Raw genomic sequence first — 16300 nt, 5'->3', positions numbered from 1 at the left:
AAAACCAGAGTTAGAATCTAGTGTGGAATGTGACCTTGACTCAATAATAACGACAACATCAGTTCACATTTTTCAGCATTTATTGACTTAATGCAAGTCTTCCAGAAACTCTCCACCTTCACAAGAAATGTATTTAAATGATGAAGAATATTTTATTAAGAGTATAAAAACATAGAAAGAAAGAGGAGAGTTAGTCATATTTTACATTCAGCTGCAGGGGCACACTATAAGCAAAAGTGATGGGGTTCGAGGCCTCACACTGATAATTTCCAGCATCCTCTCTTCTGACAGGGTTTATGGTAAGGGTTCTGTTTTGCCAGGACAGCTTCATCGTCTCTGTAAGTCGCAGATTCATGCCATTGAAGATCCACTGTATGGAGAGTCCCTTTGTGTAGCAGGTCAAGACCACAGCATCCTTATTCTCAGTGACTGTGGTGTTGCTGGCTACAAGGTTGGCCATTATCACAGGCTCTGTGGGGAAATAGAGGATGTGACTGATGGAGAATGAACATGACACATGGAGTTATGCTGTCTTCTCTAGGATCTCAGCCTCTCTCTGTCTACAGTGAGCTCTGTTAAGTTCAACAAAGGATGTTTTTGACCTCTGTGGTGGCACAGCAGTCTTTATTCAGGGGATAGTGTGTAAGAGGAGAAAAGATAGTCACTTCCTTCTGACCCCAGACCACCCTCAGATGACCCCTCACTTGTTCCTTCAGGCATTGCTTTAGTACCAGCACTTGAAACCCCTTCCTAGCTCACATGTCCTATAACCTAGTATTAGGTAAAATTTTCTAAATGTTTCTGAAAGGAAACAAAAAGCAATCAATAGAAAAACATCCAGATGTATGGAATTGGAAGACCCACACCATTCTACATACTTGGTAAAATTACCATAAAAACCCAATGTCACTTGTGCATAAATTCAATAATTCATTCTAGAATTTATGTAGATTTTCAATGGATCCCCCACATGGTTGCAATGATGTTACAAAAAAAAAAGAATAAACCTGGAGGTCTCACAATTCCTCATTTCAAAGCTTACTATGGAGCACAAGTAACTCAAAAACATGACACTGGCAAAAAACTTATATTTATCAAAAGACAAATGAAGTCATTTTCAGGAAAAAAGCCAAATGAATTAAATCCTAAAGCTAAGAACTAGAACTACAAAACTCTTAGGAGAAAATATAGGGGGGAGCATTATAACATTGGATTTGGCGATGGTTTCTTGCAGATGACACTAAGAACACAGGCAAAAAGGAACAATTAGATACACTCGTTTTTGTCAAAATGAGAAACTTTTGCCCTTTCGTCAGAGGACAAAATCAACAGAGTGAAAGGTGACCTGTGGAACATAGAAAATACTGTGCAAATCATATGTAAGATGAGAAGTTAACATTCAAAATATGCAAAGAACACCCACAACTCAAAAATAAAAACCAAATAAACTGGTTAAAAAATGGGCAAAGCACTTGAATAGACATTTCTCCAGAGAAGACATAGAAGTGGCCTATAAGCATAGGAAAAGATGCTCAACATCACTATCATTTGGAAAACGCAAATTACATCTCTGAAGGCCATGCTGTTGGTAATGTTAAGTGAGGTAATTGAGCTGTGCAGGTAACAGAACATTGCCATATGTGGTACCTTTGATTCTTCAAAAGGCTTCATAGGTCAGAGTGAGAACCTCTCACCTTTCAGCCAACTCGAGTCCTTAAAAGAATAAGGCAGGTCTGTGTACCACAGGACAAATGCATGGAGATCTGTGTGCTCAGAGAATGTACGACCTTCAGCTCTGTGTCTAGGGGAAAGTGCAGACTTTCTGAAAATTTGTTAATTATCAGGGTTGGATGAAGGAAAGGCATAAGCCTTGCAGGCAGACATTACTGCACTCTTCTTATTTTTCACTCATCAGCTGACTGGCTGGCTGGCCAGGGGTCACTTCCTCAGCCTGCACAGCCCTCCACCACCCAGATGAGGTGTGTTTCTATGAGGCACCATTTCTCTAAACATTCTATTGATGAGGTTAGGCAGAAGTAACACATACATATGGACCACAAGCAGGCTGGCGGTCAGTTGGGTATTCAGGCACCTGGGCAAAGAGGTTGGTCTTCCTAGGTGAGTGTGGGTGACATGAGTCAGTGAGCTAACAAATGATAGAGCCAATAAATGAGCTTGAAAAACAAATCAAGGGGCAGGGTGTGAGCTGACTGTGGCAGCAGAACCATGTGCTAGGCCAGTAAAATACTTCTCTCTCTCCTGAGGGCAGGTGAGGACTTGTGCAAATGCAGAAGGGGTGATGGAGGGCAAGACAGGAGCACAGACTTGATGAAATTCATATTCTTGTAAACTATTCATGATTGGTGGTTATGAGATAAAAAATTGGAAAGAATTTAAAAGTGTCTTCACATGTGAAAATTATTATCAATACCCTGGAGCCTAAGGCCAACTGCAAGAGGAATATTTCTTCCTTTGTTTTACCTTCTGAAAGGACAGTGAGCCTGTGTGTCATGTGCCTCTAAGATTCCCAAAACTCTGCATGAACCTTTCAGTCTTGGAAGAAGTTTTTTGATCATTTGTTCATACATTGTTTCAATCAACATTTATTTCCTCCTAATTTATCATAAGCAACTGTTTTTTGACTGATGTTGGTCTCTGTACTAATTATAAGAGAAGGGAGTGGAGTGATAAGGCAAAGTTTTGTCTTTATCAAATAAAAATGACACAAACACATCAGGAAAAAGATTAGTGATTTTAAGTTTAGTACAGGAAGGTGTGGCCTGACCAACTGAGGCAAATGCCTGGGTATTCCCAGCACTAATTCTGAAAATTCCTGCAGGTAATTTGGTTCTAGAGTAAATATTAATTATGCATTTATTATCATTCCCCAGCCCAAAATCTATCTCTCTGAGCTGAGGAAGCTTAAGAAGAAAGCATCTCAACCAGTGACTGGCCTAGGAAACCACAGACCTTAAGAAAATACCCAGGTGGAGGAAGGGGTGGGGCTGTGGCTGCAGACAGACCTTGGGTGACCCTGATGAGCTTCTCCTGGTCCTTGTGACTCTGATTTAGAGACTATATCTCCTCCCTGTACCTATGTTTCTTTTGAATATTTGACTGCCAGGTGTCAGTGTATTCAACATATAATATACACAGTATCTGACCTTAAACCTTGGGATAGGGGAACTGCTCAAACAAGAGGCATCTGCTATTGACTGAATCTCAGAGATGATTCCCTCAGCTCATCCCTGGTGGACACAGAGCTGCCAGGAGCATCTTTTCTCCTCATTTTCTCCCTGAAGATGCTGACCTTCCTATGGACCCCCGTAAGTCCCCCAGAAGAGTTGGTTAATGATGCAGGATCCTTGTCCATGGGTGCTCCCTGCCCACGGTGCTATCCCTGTACAAATGTGGCCTTAGGGGCTGAGCCCTGGCTGATGACCAGCTTAGGAAACCTGTGCTCTGGCACCCTGGGAATTGTTGTTCCCAATCAGCTCCTTTAAGGAAGCTGATCTCAACCTGACACAGGCTCCCCAGGCTCTCTGGAGCCAGAAGCTCTGGAACAGGGGTCTGGACAGTGGCTGATTGTATTGAGCTGCTGTGAGAATTCCAGGGAGCTCCTCAGGCCAGGCTATTATGGAGCCCTGTAGGGTCATTCTCAGAGTCAAGGTCCGGCTCAGGGTCAGAGAAAGGGCTTTAAGGGGCCAAACTGAGACTGGTCTCCCCTCCCCACCATTGAGATACTCTCATCAAAATGGTCTTTCTGTCCTCACTGAATACCATCACGCTGAAATCTGGGAAAAAGATGGAAATCTTGGGAAGTTTATCTCCACTATGTGTATCGTGTTAAATGAAAAAACTTCACCAGGGAGGGGGATGCAGAGGGGGATGGAGGCAGAGTCCAGGGCTGTCAGTCCTGTGTGTGAAGTAGAACCCACCCCAACCCCCCAACACCCAGAGGTCAGAGAGGAATCACTCACCATACACACGGAGGCGTCCGAATCCTATTTCTTTTATGCGATTTTGAAGATGGATGACCACAGTGTAGTATCCTGAGTGCTTCAAGGTGACTTTCTTAATCAGCATGGATCCTTCACCATCTACTGATTCTCGACCACTAAATTCAGGCCCCCTTCCCAGTAATTGTTTGTCCATTGCAAAAGACACGATGTAACGATTTGGGTTCGCCCCTTCTCCTTTGTACCAGACCAAGGCTTTCACATTGGGAGGCTTATTGCGCATGCGCAGAAGCACATCTGCCCCTTCTGCAGCAGTGGTTGACACAATAGCGAGTTGGGCAGAGGTGGGCGAGCTCCAGAAGGTTACAAGTGAAACTAGGAGAAAAGAAAAAAAGGGATCAATATTTGCATGTATGTACTGGGATTACAGGGTGAAGCTCTAAATCCTGATCGAGTCATTTCACCTCTCAGCTTTGGTCTGGGTGTGAGTGTCAGCGTGAGCCTGTGTGCGTGTCTCTTGTTGTCCAGGTCAGCAGCATGGTCTCTTTATTTCAGAAGCTCTAAACTTGTTATTTGTTTTTCTGTGTCCAATACTCTTGTCCAGCTGTCTCTTGGTTCCCCCCCCCCCCCCCCTGCCCTCGGGCTTTTGCTGACATGCAGGGAGTCCTTGGCAGACACCTCCTTTTACCAACGTTTATGAAGGCTTCTCCATGCTCTGTTGTTCTCGTGACACTAGTGGGGACCTGACATCACATCCACGTCTTTGCCTGCCCCTCTCCTCTTCCTAGAACCTGAGCTCCATGAGCGTGTGGGCCTGTCTGATCTTACTGAGTCTCAAGTGCTTGCTGTAAGCTGCCAACACCTGTGAGTGAATGGACGACTGTTCCCTGTGTCCTTCCTTTGCTGTGTTGTGCCCACTCATTTCTGAGGTTGGTGCTAAGGTCAATGCTCAGCGCTCTTGATTAAATTTTCTGCTGTTGCCTCATATAAATTATTATTATTATTATCACCAGTTTTGAAAATTCCATACTCAGTGATGAATAACTTAGGACATGAACAGCCATTGAGACTTTCCTGTTTTTCACTGCTTCCAGGTCATGAGATTTTCCTGCTGCTGTACCCCCTTCTTCATCCCAATCCTCTCTTTTGCCCTCTCCCCTGAGCTCCTACAGAAGCCTTCTCGAACCTCTGAGCACTGTGTTCCACAAGAGATTGCAACAACTTTTGGTCTCCCATCCTCCAATCCACCCCCAGGAATTGTCCCCTTTTTACCAGTCAGCAGTAGTCCATGCCAGAGCACAAATTTTCTGCAAGTGGCAGCTGAGGGGGAGTCCATGGTGTCCTCTGACTCCTCTGTTCGTTCCTCTGCAAGAACGGCTGGAGTTCTAGCGAGGCTCACAGGCACTTCTGGATCCACTGGCGGTATCTGCTGTCCCTTGTGCCTGTGTGCTAAGCCTTTTCTTGGGGCAAGATTACTTCCCTGGTTATAATGAGCAGGGGCGGGGCCTGTTCCCAGGACTCTTTCTCTCCTTCCCTTATTTATGCTACAGCTGTGCCTTCATTTTTGTTTACCTTTTGCATACATTTCTCTTCTATGGAAATGGCTAAAGGCTGTGAACACACCACTCACACACTCACAATCTGTGTTACCTCTGACAGGTACACAGTAGCCTCTCCATACCCCCCCCTTTTTAAGTTTCTCACTTACCTTCAGAGTGAGAGTCCTGGACAGACCTCAGGAAAACTTGCCACAGAGATTTTATCACGCCCTCTGTGCATCAGATCTGCTGTGAAACTTTGTGAAGATTGTGATGCCCAGGTCACATTTCAAAATGCCTTTACAGAAGCTGCCCATCAAACTGTATGTCTGTCAATAATGAGGTCCTACAATTTAAATCTGGCAATGCCCCCTCGACCCCTCACAATTGGATATGGAGGGTCTCTAGATGCTGACAGAGAGCAGATCCTGACTTGACAGGTGTACAGAAGATGAGACTCTGTATCTGACAAACTCTCAGCAGAGGTTCACTTTATTGGTTTGTGGATCTCACTTGCAATAGCAAGTCTGCTGGGGACACTTGTTTCCCCTGAGAGGATGACCCACTCACCCTGGCACTGGCCTGCACTGTCTCTGGTCTTGTGTCTGTCAGCACCACACGGAGAGCCCCAGGAGTCCCCAAACCTGGGTGATATTTCTGTTTGTGACACAGAAGCCCAGCTGAGAACCAGGTCTTCCCCATGTTCTTCTCAGTTGCTCTGAGAAGGTTGTATTTCCTCCCAGCAGGAGGGTCAAAGAGAAAACTCTGGAGGTGGAAGTGGTAAAGCTGGGTGATAATTGCAAGGGGACCCTTCTTCTATCTCAGGTTTTCAACAGACTGGCCTTTGCTTCCAGAGACAAAGACAAAAAAACATAAGTCTCAGTAGGACCTGCAGCTGGAGGTGTCCTGCATGTCCCAGGAAGAAGGGACTGTGCTGAAAGGTGCCTGTGGGCATCCTTGTTCCCAGGGAACACTCTCAGGAGACCTTTCCCCTCCATGTGTGTTCGTCAGGCCCGTCCTTGTGCTCGCTGGTTGTTGGGACAAGGTGTGGTTTCTGCCTGGGAGGCTTCCTTGTGCTTACTCTGCTGAGCCTGTGGATGGTGTCAGGCACGGCATAGGGAGCAGCACAGCAACCCATGAGAGTGGAGGTGCTCCTGGACCCTGTCAAAGTAAGAAAATGTCCAAACCTATGAAGCATTATTGTACATGTATCTGAGACACTGACATCATATGTGTGAGAGCAAGTTCTGAAATCTTGTGAGGAACAGTAGTTTTGCAACTTATTATACATTATAATCAAAGGAGAAGAAAAAAGTTGCTTGAAATCAACTGAGGTAAAAGAAGCACAGTGGGGAACTCTCTATAACTGAGTAAAAGGCAAAATGATGGAATACATTATTTTTACAATGGTGGGAACAAGGTAATTAACATTCACAGCACATAGAGACAGTACGCAGGAAGCCAGATCACACGAGAAGCTCTGTGGTCTCCTATTCTGGTGCCACAGCTCTGCCTTTCAATGTTTTCACAAAGAAAACTACTCTAACCTGTCAGAAGTATGTCATCAAAGATGCATAAGAACAAGAGACAGGGCTCACTTAAGGTGGTCTGACCTTTGCTAAGAAAGCTCTATTCCAGGGATATAGCTACCTGTCATTATCACCCACCCAGTTAGGAATTTCTGGCCAGAGAATCCTGTGTGGTTACTTTTGTTCAATGAGCTTGTCGCATTTATTGCATGGCTCCTTTTTTGTTCATTTTTTTGTTCAGAGTCTTGGGAAGAAACAGGGAGGACAGATTAGGCATGAGAGAGAGACTCAGAAGGGCCTTTTCAGCAGGGAATGAAATAAGGTTTCTTCTCTACCCCTCAGTCAAAGCCAGGTTTATGTATGAGTTCCCTGAGTTATCTGTGAGGCTCACTGTCAACCTCTGGAATTAGAGTGAAGATTTTCCCCCCAATGCAGATGCTGCACCAGGGATACTGATCAGGCTCCAGAGGGTGGGAGTTGACCCTGAGCACAGGAGAGAGGTGGACTCTGCCTTCCAGGCTGAGAGAACAGTCAGTCAGGGCTCTGTCCCTGTGGGTCCCTGGGCCCCTGACTCCATCCCAGGGAAAGGTGAGCCCAGTGAGAAGACAGACACTGTGCAGAGTGTTCTGAGTCCATTGCCAGGAGAACCTTCTCCTTAGGGAAATGGGCTCTTTCAAAAGTAGATTCTGGTCCCAAAGTTCAAAAACAAAGAGGGTCCTCTGAGAGCTTTCGAAAGAGTTGACAGAGGATTTTGGCCTGAAGTGTTAATCTCCATAATGCTCTGTGTGTCCCTCATTACAACATTGAGTGTTGCATCCAAGTCATCTGTGTCCTTTCCTGTCATCTGCTCTGGACCTCCCCTTAGGGCCTGGAAGCTGGAACAGCTGCACGTGGAGACTCAGCCAGGGGACCCTGGGGGTTCTTCTGTTACAGGAGTACAGGGTTTGTGGGACCCTCAGCCCCTCTAAGATGAAGGTAACCACAGATCCTGGGTTCTTCTGTCCATGCTGCATGGGAAGTGCCCCTGGACCCACAGGACAAGCTGGGGTGGAGAGATGTCTCCAGGGACCACAGGCAGATGTCTCACAACAAACCAGAGACCTTGGGGATGGGCAGTCATTCCCTGAGAGTTTGAAGTCAGGGTGTGCTCGGTCCATCTTTGGTGATAACACTACCTGGGGTGAATAGGGCTCCAGAGAATCTGCCAGGTCAGGTCTCTATGAAAAAGGGAAGGACCAGGCTGCTCTTCCAGTCACTTCTTGTGGCTGGATGTAACTTCTTAAGGTCACTTACAAGTTGGGGACAGGGAGGGCTGTGGTTTTCTAAGAATACAGGGGGATCCAACCTATCAGACTTAGGAGGTCCCTGTTCTTTCTCCTGATGATACAAAGGGTAAAGGCCCAAACCTAAAACATCTCAAGCCCTTGGTGAACTCCTCCCATGTGGACCCCATTTTCTTAATGTCTGTAATGAACTCGCCCTTGCCTCAGTATCACACAGGGTGACAGGCTTCCACTGGTGCTTTCTCTTATCCTTTTAATGTGTTGTTAGTCAGGACTTGGGGTGGGCCTGAGATCTCCACATATTTGATGTGTGTGTCTACACACACACACACACACACACACACACACACACACACATACACATCACACATGTGCTCATGAAGTTTATTTTGTGAAAGACAGCAGATTCTCAGATAAACCACAGCATTAGAAATTCAATTATAAACCAAAGAAGGGCACTGTAAAATCATTGACCCTGCATGGAGACCATGTACTTGAGTCCAGCTGGTCTGGAAATCCCAGAGAGCACTTCTGAGAAACTGGCCTCTTGGTTGAGTCCTGAAGTGTGAGTGGCCATTTGCCCACTGAAGGACAGAGGGTGGGCAAGGAGAGCTTCCAGCAGAGGGCTAGATCTGGTGGGAAGACAGCTGGCTGGATGGGAAAGCTGACAGAATTCAATACGGGGAGCTTGAAGAGTGACAAGGTCTATGGACTGAGAGGTGCTGGTGAGGCTGAACTCTGCTGAGCTGTGGGTGCTGCTGAGGTGAGGTCTGCAGCCCCCTGCACAGGCTCAAGGCAGGGTACACCTGCCACTGACTGATAAACAAGCATAAAATTGTGCAAGGAAATCTCATGTTGCACTTAGGTATTGTTTTGAGTTTTGTACTTTTCAACTGAATTTGTATTTTAAATGATATTCAGGGGTGACTATATATTCTTCAATGTATCTACTGAGTTACAGTTGACATATGATAAGCTTACCATATTGGAAGAATACAACTGACTAGGTTTTGCCAGATGGATGCACCAGAGAAATTGTTACCACAAAGATTAGAAACAATTCTCTTACTGTTAAAGTCTCCTCAGGCCCCTTTGCATGTTCTTTTCATTTTGCCTCTTTCCTACTCCCTTGCCCAGCATTAAGCAAACTATCACCTGCTTTCTGTTATTATAAATTAGTTAGCACTTTTTAGAACTTTCAAAATTTGAGACATACAATATGTAATTTTCAGTGAAGGTTGACTTCCTGACTCCACATGAGCATTTTGAAGTAATTTTTTCATTTATTTTTTATCCCTAAGTTCTCTTCCATTGCAAAGATGCACACAATTAGTTTTCTCATTCACCAGTCCATGGACATTTGTGTTGTTTCTGATTTTGAGCTATTACAAGGGCACCTGCCATGAACAACATTTGTGCTGAAAGGTCTTCAACACAATGGATCAGTGCTTATAAAACCAGTGAAGGGCTAGAGAGATGGAAGGTAGAGAGTTACCACTGGGAGTCTGGTCTCAAAATCACATGGCCAAAGCCCCACCCAGAGGTACAGGAACACCGGCTTCTCTACATAAACCTGTGTCTGCCACAGCCCACCCATCAGTCACCTCAGCAGCAGAAATAATGGTTCCATCTCACTTCCAGCTTCTGAATTAAACACAAGTGCACCCCAGAGGCTGAATTTAATTTACATCTGCAGTCTAAACATGAGGCATTAAAAAATTCTAGCATTTAACCTTGCAGTTCCTCTGATAGAGGAGGAAACATAGAAAGAAGTACAGTGTGTATACCCAGTGCCCAGAGACTGAGAAAACATTTGGCATGTCCAAGTCCACTTGCAGGCTGTGTGACTGGGGGTGGTCCCACCTCACGAAAACTCAGATTCCCCAGGTGAGAGTCTAGAAAGGCATTTGGCCTACTTTCCTTGCTCTTAGAACACAGAGACTAAAAGTCTCGGAATGTTCTGAGTGATAAGGATGAGTCTTTTGTCCTGATGAGATAACTCCTGGCCAGACTCTGGAGAGTCACAGGGGTGGGGGCAGTTCACCAGGAAGACCAAGGGCTGCTTAGAAGCCTGGAATTTCACTGTCAACATAAACATCATTTGACCTTGCAGAGAATTATGATTAATTTATTTGAGCTGCACTGATAGAAATTGCTGGAAGGTGTATCTCCCTAGATTGGGGAAATTCTTCAGAGAATGGCAGTTTTCTATCTTACTTTATACATTACAGATAGAGCAGGAGGCATGAGGGGTACATGACACTTGTTGATGACAGAGTAGGGAGATGTGACACAGCAAAGCAGGGAATTCTCTAGGACTGAAATCAAGGTGATACACACTAACACATACGTTTTCACATCGGTTGGCACAGAGCAGCCAGCTGTTGAACATTCACACCCCAGTCAGGACAGTCAGGGGACTTGCAGTCTCTGCCCTGGTGCAGGGACTCCTTCAGAAAAAGCACAACTACTCTGACTTCCCGAAGGCCTGTCATTATAGAATCAAACAGACAACAGACATGCTCAGTTGACCTTTGTCAGGGGAGACACCAGCCTTAGAACATGACTGCTCACCAGGACTTGCTTCATTTGGAAAGTTTTAATTGTAGACTATCTTTTGTGTTAGTTTCAGGTCTTTTAGTTAGTGAGCCCCATCATGCAGGCCTTTCTGTGACTTTTCAGGCTTAGTGTTTTTTAATCCACAGTTTCCTAATCCACGCTTTTCCCTTTTAGCATCGCAGTTGCTGTCTAATAATGACACAGGCCGGCAGGACAGTGAGCTTAAGTAAATCCGTAAGTAATTTCCGGTTTCTCAGTAGCAGTGTCAGTGGGCTTTCTTTTCATAGACACGTCGGCTTTTTATTTGAATTCGTGAACTTAGTATTCCTTGTTAGATGAAGGTGTCAGCACATTCCCATAATTATGTTCTATCAATTATACATAAAATTTTTCTCAATATGCTTATTCTAGTAACATTCTACAAATTTTCTTGTTTTTCTTTGTCTCTTTATACTCATTCAGAAATAACCAAACTTACTGATACAAACGACTTCCTTTTTAACTTCTCTTAAAAACACACCCATCCTTTTTTCCCCCATAGCATGCCTTCTACAGTTAAAAGTGCTACTGAAAAAGAGGCCAGACCTAGAGCGGGTTTGCAAAAGCCGGCCAGTAGTGTGTAGGCTTTTGACTTTGTAAAAGAAAGATTTTACATCACTAGTGCAGGTGACTTTGCAAGTACATTCATAGAGCTGTGGACAGTGAGACCAGGCAGGGCCTAGGGCAGAAGAAGCAGCTACAGAGAGACTAGGTGGAGCTGCTTTGGCTCCTGGAAAAGGTGTCAGAAAGTGAGCCTAGGTGGGACTGCTCTCAGTGTATTACAAAATCAGGTGAAAGTGGCCTTGGGGAGAGGCTCAGTAAGTTAGCTCAGGATGGGCTGCTGCCACCTTTTGCTTTCATGGCTCTGGGGTTTTTGGGGACCTGCTAAACTTTGAGAAAAACAAAATTCACTTGAGAAAAAACTTGAGGATCCTGTGTTTCAAAGAAGGCACACATTGGCTTTTTTTTCTAGAGAAGATATGTCTGCTTTCCAAAAGTGGGCATTTTAGGAAATGCCTCACAGATCTCATTAAAATAGTCATTTTAAATTTCAAGTGTGCCTTGTGAGGGTCATGGTTTCCACTTTTTCTGGTCAGTACCGGAAAGTCTTAATCACATGACCAGCAATATATATGAGGGAAGGAAAAAAAACACCAGAGGAGGAAAATCTGGCTCATGTTTTGTCCATTGCTAGGTACCCAGGTCTTCATGCCCTGCTGACTGTGTACCTGGTTCTAAATTGCTCAAGCAGGTCATTCAGCTATCTGTGCTAGTTTTACCCTTCTTCTTGCCAAGGACTCTTTCTTGCTCTTTACTAAACTGCCTCAAAGACAAACCACAAAAAGAGTATTGTTGATGTACAAAAATATCATATATGTGTTTTAAAATCAATAACAGTTGGGTTACATATACAATGTTTGAGAAAAGCCCAAAGTACAAGTATAATTATTATTATAACTAATATTACCATACAGGTAAAGACAAGCAACCTAATAAAACTCAAGATTAGTTTTTAGGTACACAGACCTTGTTGATATTTTGGGATAACTGTCTATCTCTGATGTCCATGGCTACTCATCCAAAGATGAGAAAGCTTTGAGTCGTGTAGGGAGAGGCAAGGGTCAGAGACAGGGGCAGATGTCCATTCACAGAAGGGAAAACTAGCACAGATAGCTGAATGACCTGCTTGAGCAATTCAGAACCAGGTACACAGTCAGCAGGGCATGAAGACCTGGGTACCTAGCAATGGACAAAACATGAGCCAGATTTTCCTCCTCTGGTGTTTTTTTTCCTTCCCTCATATATATTGCTGGTCATGTGATTAAGACTTTCCGGTACTGACCAGAAAAAGTGGAAACCATGACCCTCACAAGGCACACTTGAAATTTAAAATGACTATTTTAATGAGATCTGTGAGGCATTTCCTAAAATGCCCACTTTTGGAAAGCAGACATATCTTCTCTAGAAAAAAAAGCCAATGTGTGCCTTCTTTGAAACACAGGATCCTCAAGTTTTTTCTCAAGTGAATTTTGTTTTTCTCAAAGTTTAGCAGGTCCCCAAAAACCCCAGAGCCATGAAAGCAAAAGGTGGCAGCAGCCCATCCTGAGCTAACTTACTGAGCCTCTCCCCAAGGCCACTTTCACCTGATTTTGTAATACACTGAGAGCAGTCCCACCTAGGCTCACTTTCTGACACCTTTTCCAGGAGCCAAAGCAGCTCCACCTAGTCTCTCTGTAGCTGCTTCTTCTGCCCTAGGCCCTGCCTGGTCTCACTGTCCACAGCTCTATGAATGTACTTGCAAAGTCACCTGCACTAGTGATGTAAAATCTTTCTTTTACAAAGTCAAAAGCCTACACACTACTGGCCGGCTTTTGCAAACCCGCTCTAGGTCTGGCCTCTTTTTCAGTAGCACTTTTAACTGTAGAAGGCATGCTATGGGGGAAAAAAGGATGGGTGTGTTTTTAAGAGAAGTTAAAAGGAAGTCGTTTGTATCAGTAAGTTTGGTTATTTCTGAATGAGTATAAAGAGACAAAGAAAAACAAGAAAATTTGTAGAATGTTACTAGAATAAGCATATTGAGAAAAATTTTATGTATAATTGATAGAACATAATTATGGGAATGTGCTGACACCTTCATCTAACAAGGAATACTAAGTTCACGAATTCAAATAAAAGCCGACGTGTCTATGAAAAGAAAGCCCACTGACACTGCTACTGAGAAACCGGAAATTACTTACGGATTTACTTAAGCTCACTGTCCTGCCGGCCTGTGTCATTATTAGACAGCAACTGCGATGCTAAAAGGGAAAAGCGTGGATTAGGAAACTGTGGATTAAAAAACACTAAGCCTGAAAAGTCACAGAAAGGCCTGCATGATGGGGCTCACTAACTAAAAGACCTGAAACTAACACAAAAGATAGTCTACAATTAAAACTTTCCAAATGAAGCAAGTCCTGGTGAGCAGTCATGTTCTAAGGCTGGTGTCTCCCCTGACAAAGGTCAACTGAGCATGTCTGTTGTCTGTTTGATTCTATAATGACAGGCCTTCGGGAAGTCAGAGTAGTTGTGCTTTTTCTGAAGGAGTCCCTGCACCAGGGCAGAGACTGCAAGTCCCCTGACTGTCCTGACTGGGGTGTGAATGTTCAACAGCTGGCTGCTCTGTGCCAACCGATGTGAAAACGTATGTGTTAGTGTGTATCACCTTGATTTCAGTCCTAGAGAATTCCCTGCTTTGCTGTGTCACATCTCCCTACTCTGTCATCAAGTGTCATGTACCCCTCATGCCTCCTGCTCTATCTGTAATGTATAAAGTAAGATAGAAAACTGCCATTCTCTGAAGAATTTCCCCAATCTAGGGAGATACACCTTCCAGCAATTTCTATCAGTGCAGCTCAAATAAATTAATCATAATTCTCTGCAAGGTCAAATGATGTTTATGTTGACAGTGAAATTCCAGGCTTCTAAGCAGCCCTTGGTCTTCCTGGTGAACTGCCCCCACCCTGTGACTCTCCAGAGTCTGGCCAGGAGTTATCTCATCAGGACAAAAGACTCATCCTTATCACTCAGAACATTCCGAGACTTTTAGTCTCTGTGTTCTAAGAGCAAGGAAAGTAGGCCAAATGCCTTTCTAGACTCTCACCTGGGGAATCTGAGTTTTCGTGAGGTGGGACCACCCCCAGTCACACAGCCTGCAAGTGGACTTGGACATGCCAAATGTTTTCTCAGTCTCTGGGCACTGGGTATACACACTGTACTTCTTTCTATGTTTCCTCCTCTATCAGAGGAACTGCAAGGTTAAATGCTAGAATTTTTTAATGCCTCATGTTTAGACTGCAGATGTAAATTAAATTCAGCCTCTGGGGTGCACTTGTGTTTAATTCAGAAGCTGGAAGTGAGATGGAACCATTATTTCTGCTGCTGAGGTGACTGATGGGTGGGCTGTGGCAGACACAGGTTTATGTAGAGAAGCCGGTGTTCCTGTACCTCTGGGTGGGGCTTTGGCCATGTGATTTTGAGACCAGACTCCCAGTGGTAACTCTCTACCTTCCATCTCTCTAGCCCTTCACTGGTTTTATAAGCACTGATCCATTGTGTTGAAGACCTTTCAGCACAAATGTTGTTCATGGCAGGTGCCCTTGTAATAGCTCAAAATCAGAAACAACACAAATGTCCATGGACTGGTGAATGAGAAAACTAATTGTGTGCATCTTTGCAATGGAAGAGAACTTAGGGATAAAAAATAAATGAAAAAATTACTTCAAAATGCTCATGTGGAGTCAGGAAGTCAACCTTCACTGAAAATTACATATTGTATGTCTCAAATTTTGAAAGTTCTAAAAAGTGCTAACTAATTTATAATAACAGAAAGCAGGTGATAGTTTGCTTAATGCTGGGCAAGGGAGTAGGAAAGAGGCAAAATGAAAAGAACATGCAAAGGGGCCTGAGGAGACTTTAACAGTAAGAGAATTGTTTCTAATCTTTGTGGTAACAATTTCTCTGGTGCATCCATCTGGCAAAACCTAGTCAGTTGTATTCTTCCAATATGGTAAGCTTATCATATGTCAACTGTAACTCAGTAGATACATTGAAGAATATATAGTCACCCCTGAATATCATTTAAAATACAAATTCAGTTGAAAAGTACAAAACTCAAAACAATACCTAAGTGCAACATGAGATTTCCTTGCACAATTTTATGCTTGTTTATCAGTCAGTGGCAGGTGTACCCTGCCTTGAGCCTGTGCAGGGGGCTGCAGACCTCACCTCAGCAGCACCCACAGCTCAGCAGAGTTCAGCCTCACCAGCACCTCTCAGTCCATAGACCTTGTCACTCTTCAAGCTCCCCGTATTGAATTCTGTCAGCTTTCCCATCCAGCCAGCTGTCTTCCCACCAGATCTAGCCCTCTGCTGGAAGCTCTCCTTGCCCACCCTCTGTCCTTCAGTGGGCAAATGGCCACTCACACTTCAGGACTCAACCAAGAGGCCAGTTTCTCAGAAGTGCTCTCTGGGATTTCCAGACCAGCTGGACTCAAGTACATGGTCTCCATGCAGGGTCAATGATTTTACAGTGCCCTTCTTTGGTTTATAATTGAATTTCTAATGCTGTGGTTTATCTGAGAATCTGCTGTCTTTCACAAAATAAACTTCATGAGCACAGTGTGTGTGTATGTGTGTGTGTGTGTGTGTGTGTGTGTGTGTGTAGACACACACATCAAATATGTGGAGATCTCAGGCCCACCCCAAGTCCTGACTAACAACACATTAAAAGGATAAGAGAAAGCACCAGTGGAAGCCTGTCACCCTGTGTGATACTGAGGCAAGGGCGAGTTCATTACAGACATTAAGAAAATGGGGTCCACATGGGAGGAGTTCACCAAGGGCTTGAGATGTTT

The 16300-nt window shown here is 44.3% G+C and overlaps 1 protein-coding gene across 1 annotated transcript in view; it reads right to left on the bottom strand.

The window, feature by feature from the left end:
* LOC119055439 (carcinoembryonic antigen-related cell adhesion molecule 5-like) overlaps nt 1-6199 on the bottom strand; it is a 133405-nt gene extending 127206 nt beyond the window's left edge. The window contains exons 1-4 of the mRNA XM_053662782.1: nt 6068-6199; nt 5232-5439; nt 3981-4334; nt 206-471 (exon numbers count right to left, since the gene is read on the bottom strand). Of these exons, the coding sequence (XP_053518757.1) occupies nt 206-471; nt 3981-4334; nt 5232-5439; nt 6068-6199 (960 nt within the window). The remainder of the gene's footprint in view (nt 1-205; nt 472-3980; nt 4335-5231; nt 5440-6067) is intronic.
* Between the last annotated feature and the right edge of the window lie 10101 nt (nt 6200-16300).

Source organism: Artibeus jamaicensis, unplaced genomic scaffold (assembly GCF_021234435.1).
Source record: "Artibeus jamaicensis isolate MK-2021 breed Jamaican fruit bat unplaced genomic scaffold, CSHL_Jam_final contig_28, whole genome shotgun sequence".
Lineage (NCBI taxonomy): Eukaryota > Metazoa > Chordata > Mammalia > Chiroptera > Phyllostomidae > Artibeus > Artibeus jamaicensis.
Note: the sequence above shows the minus strand (reverse complement) of the source record. Positions and strands in the feature narration are given on the sequence as shown.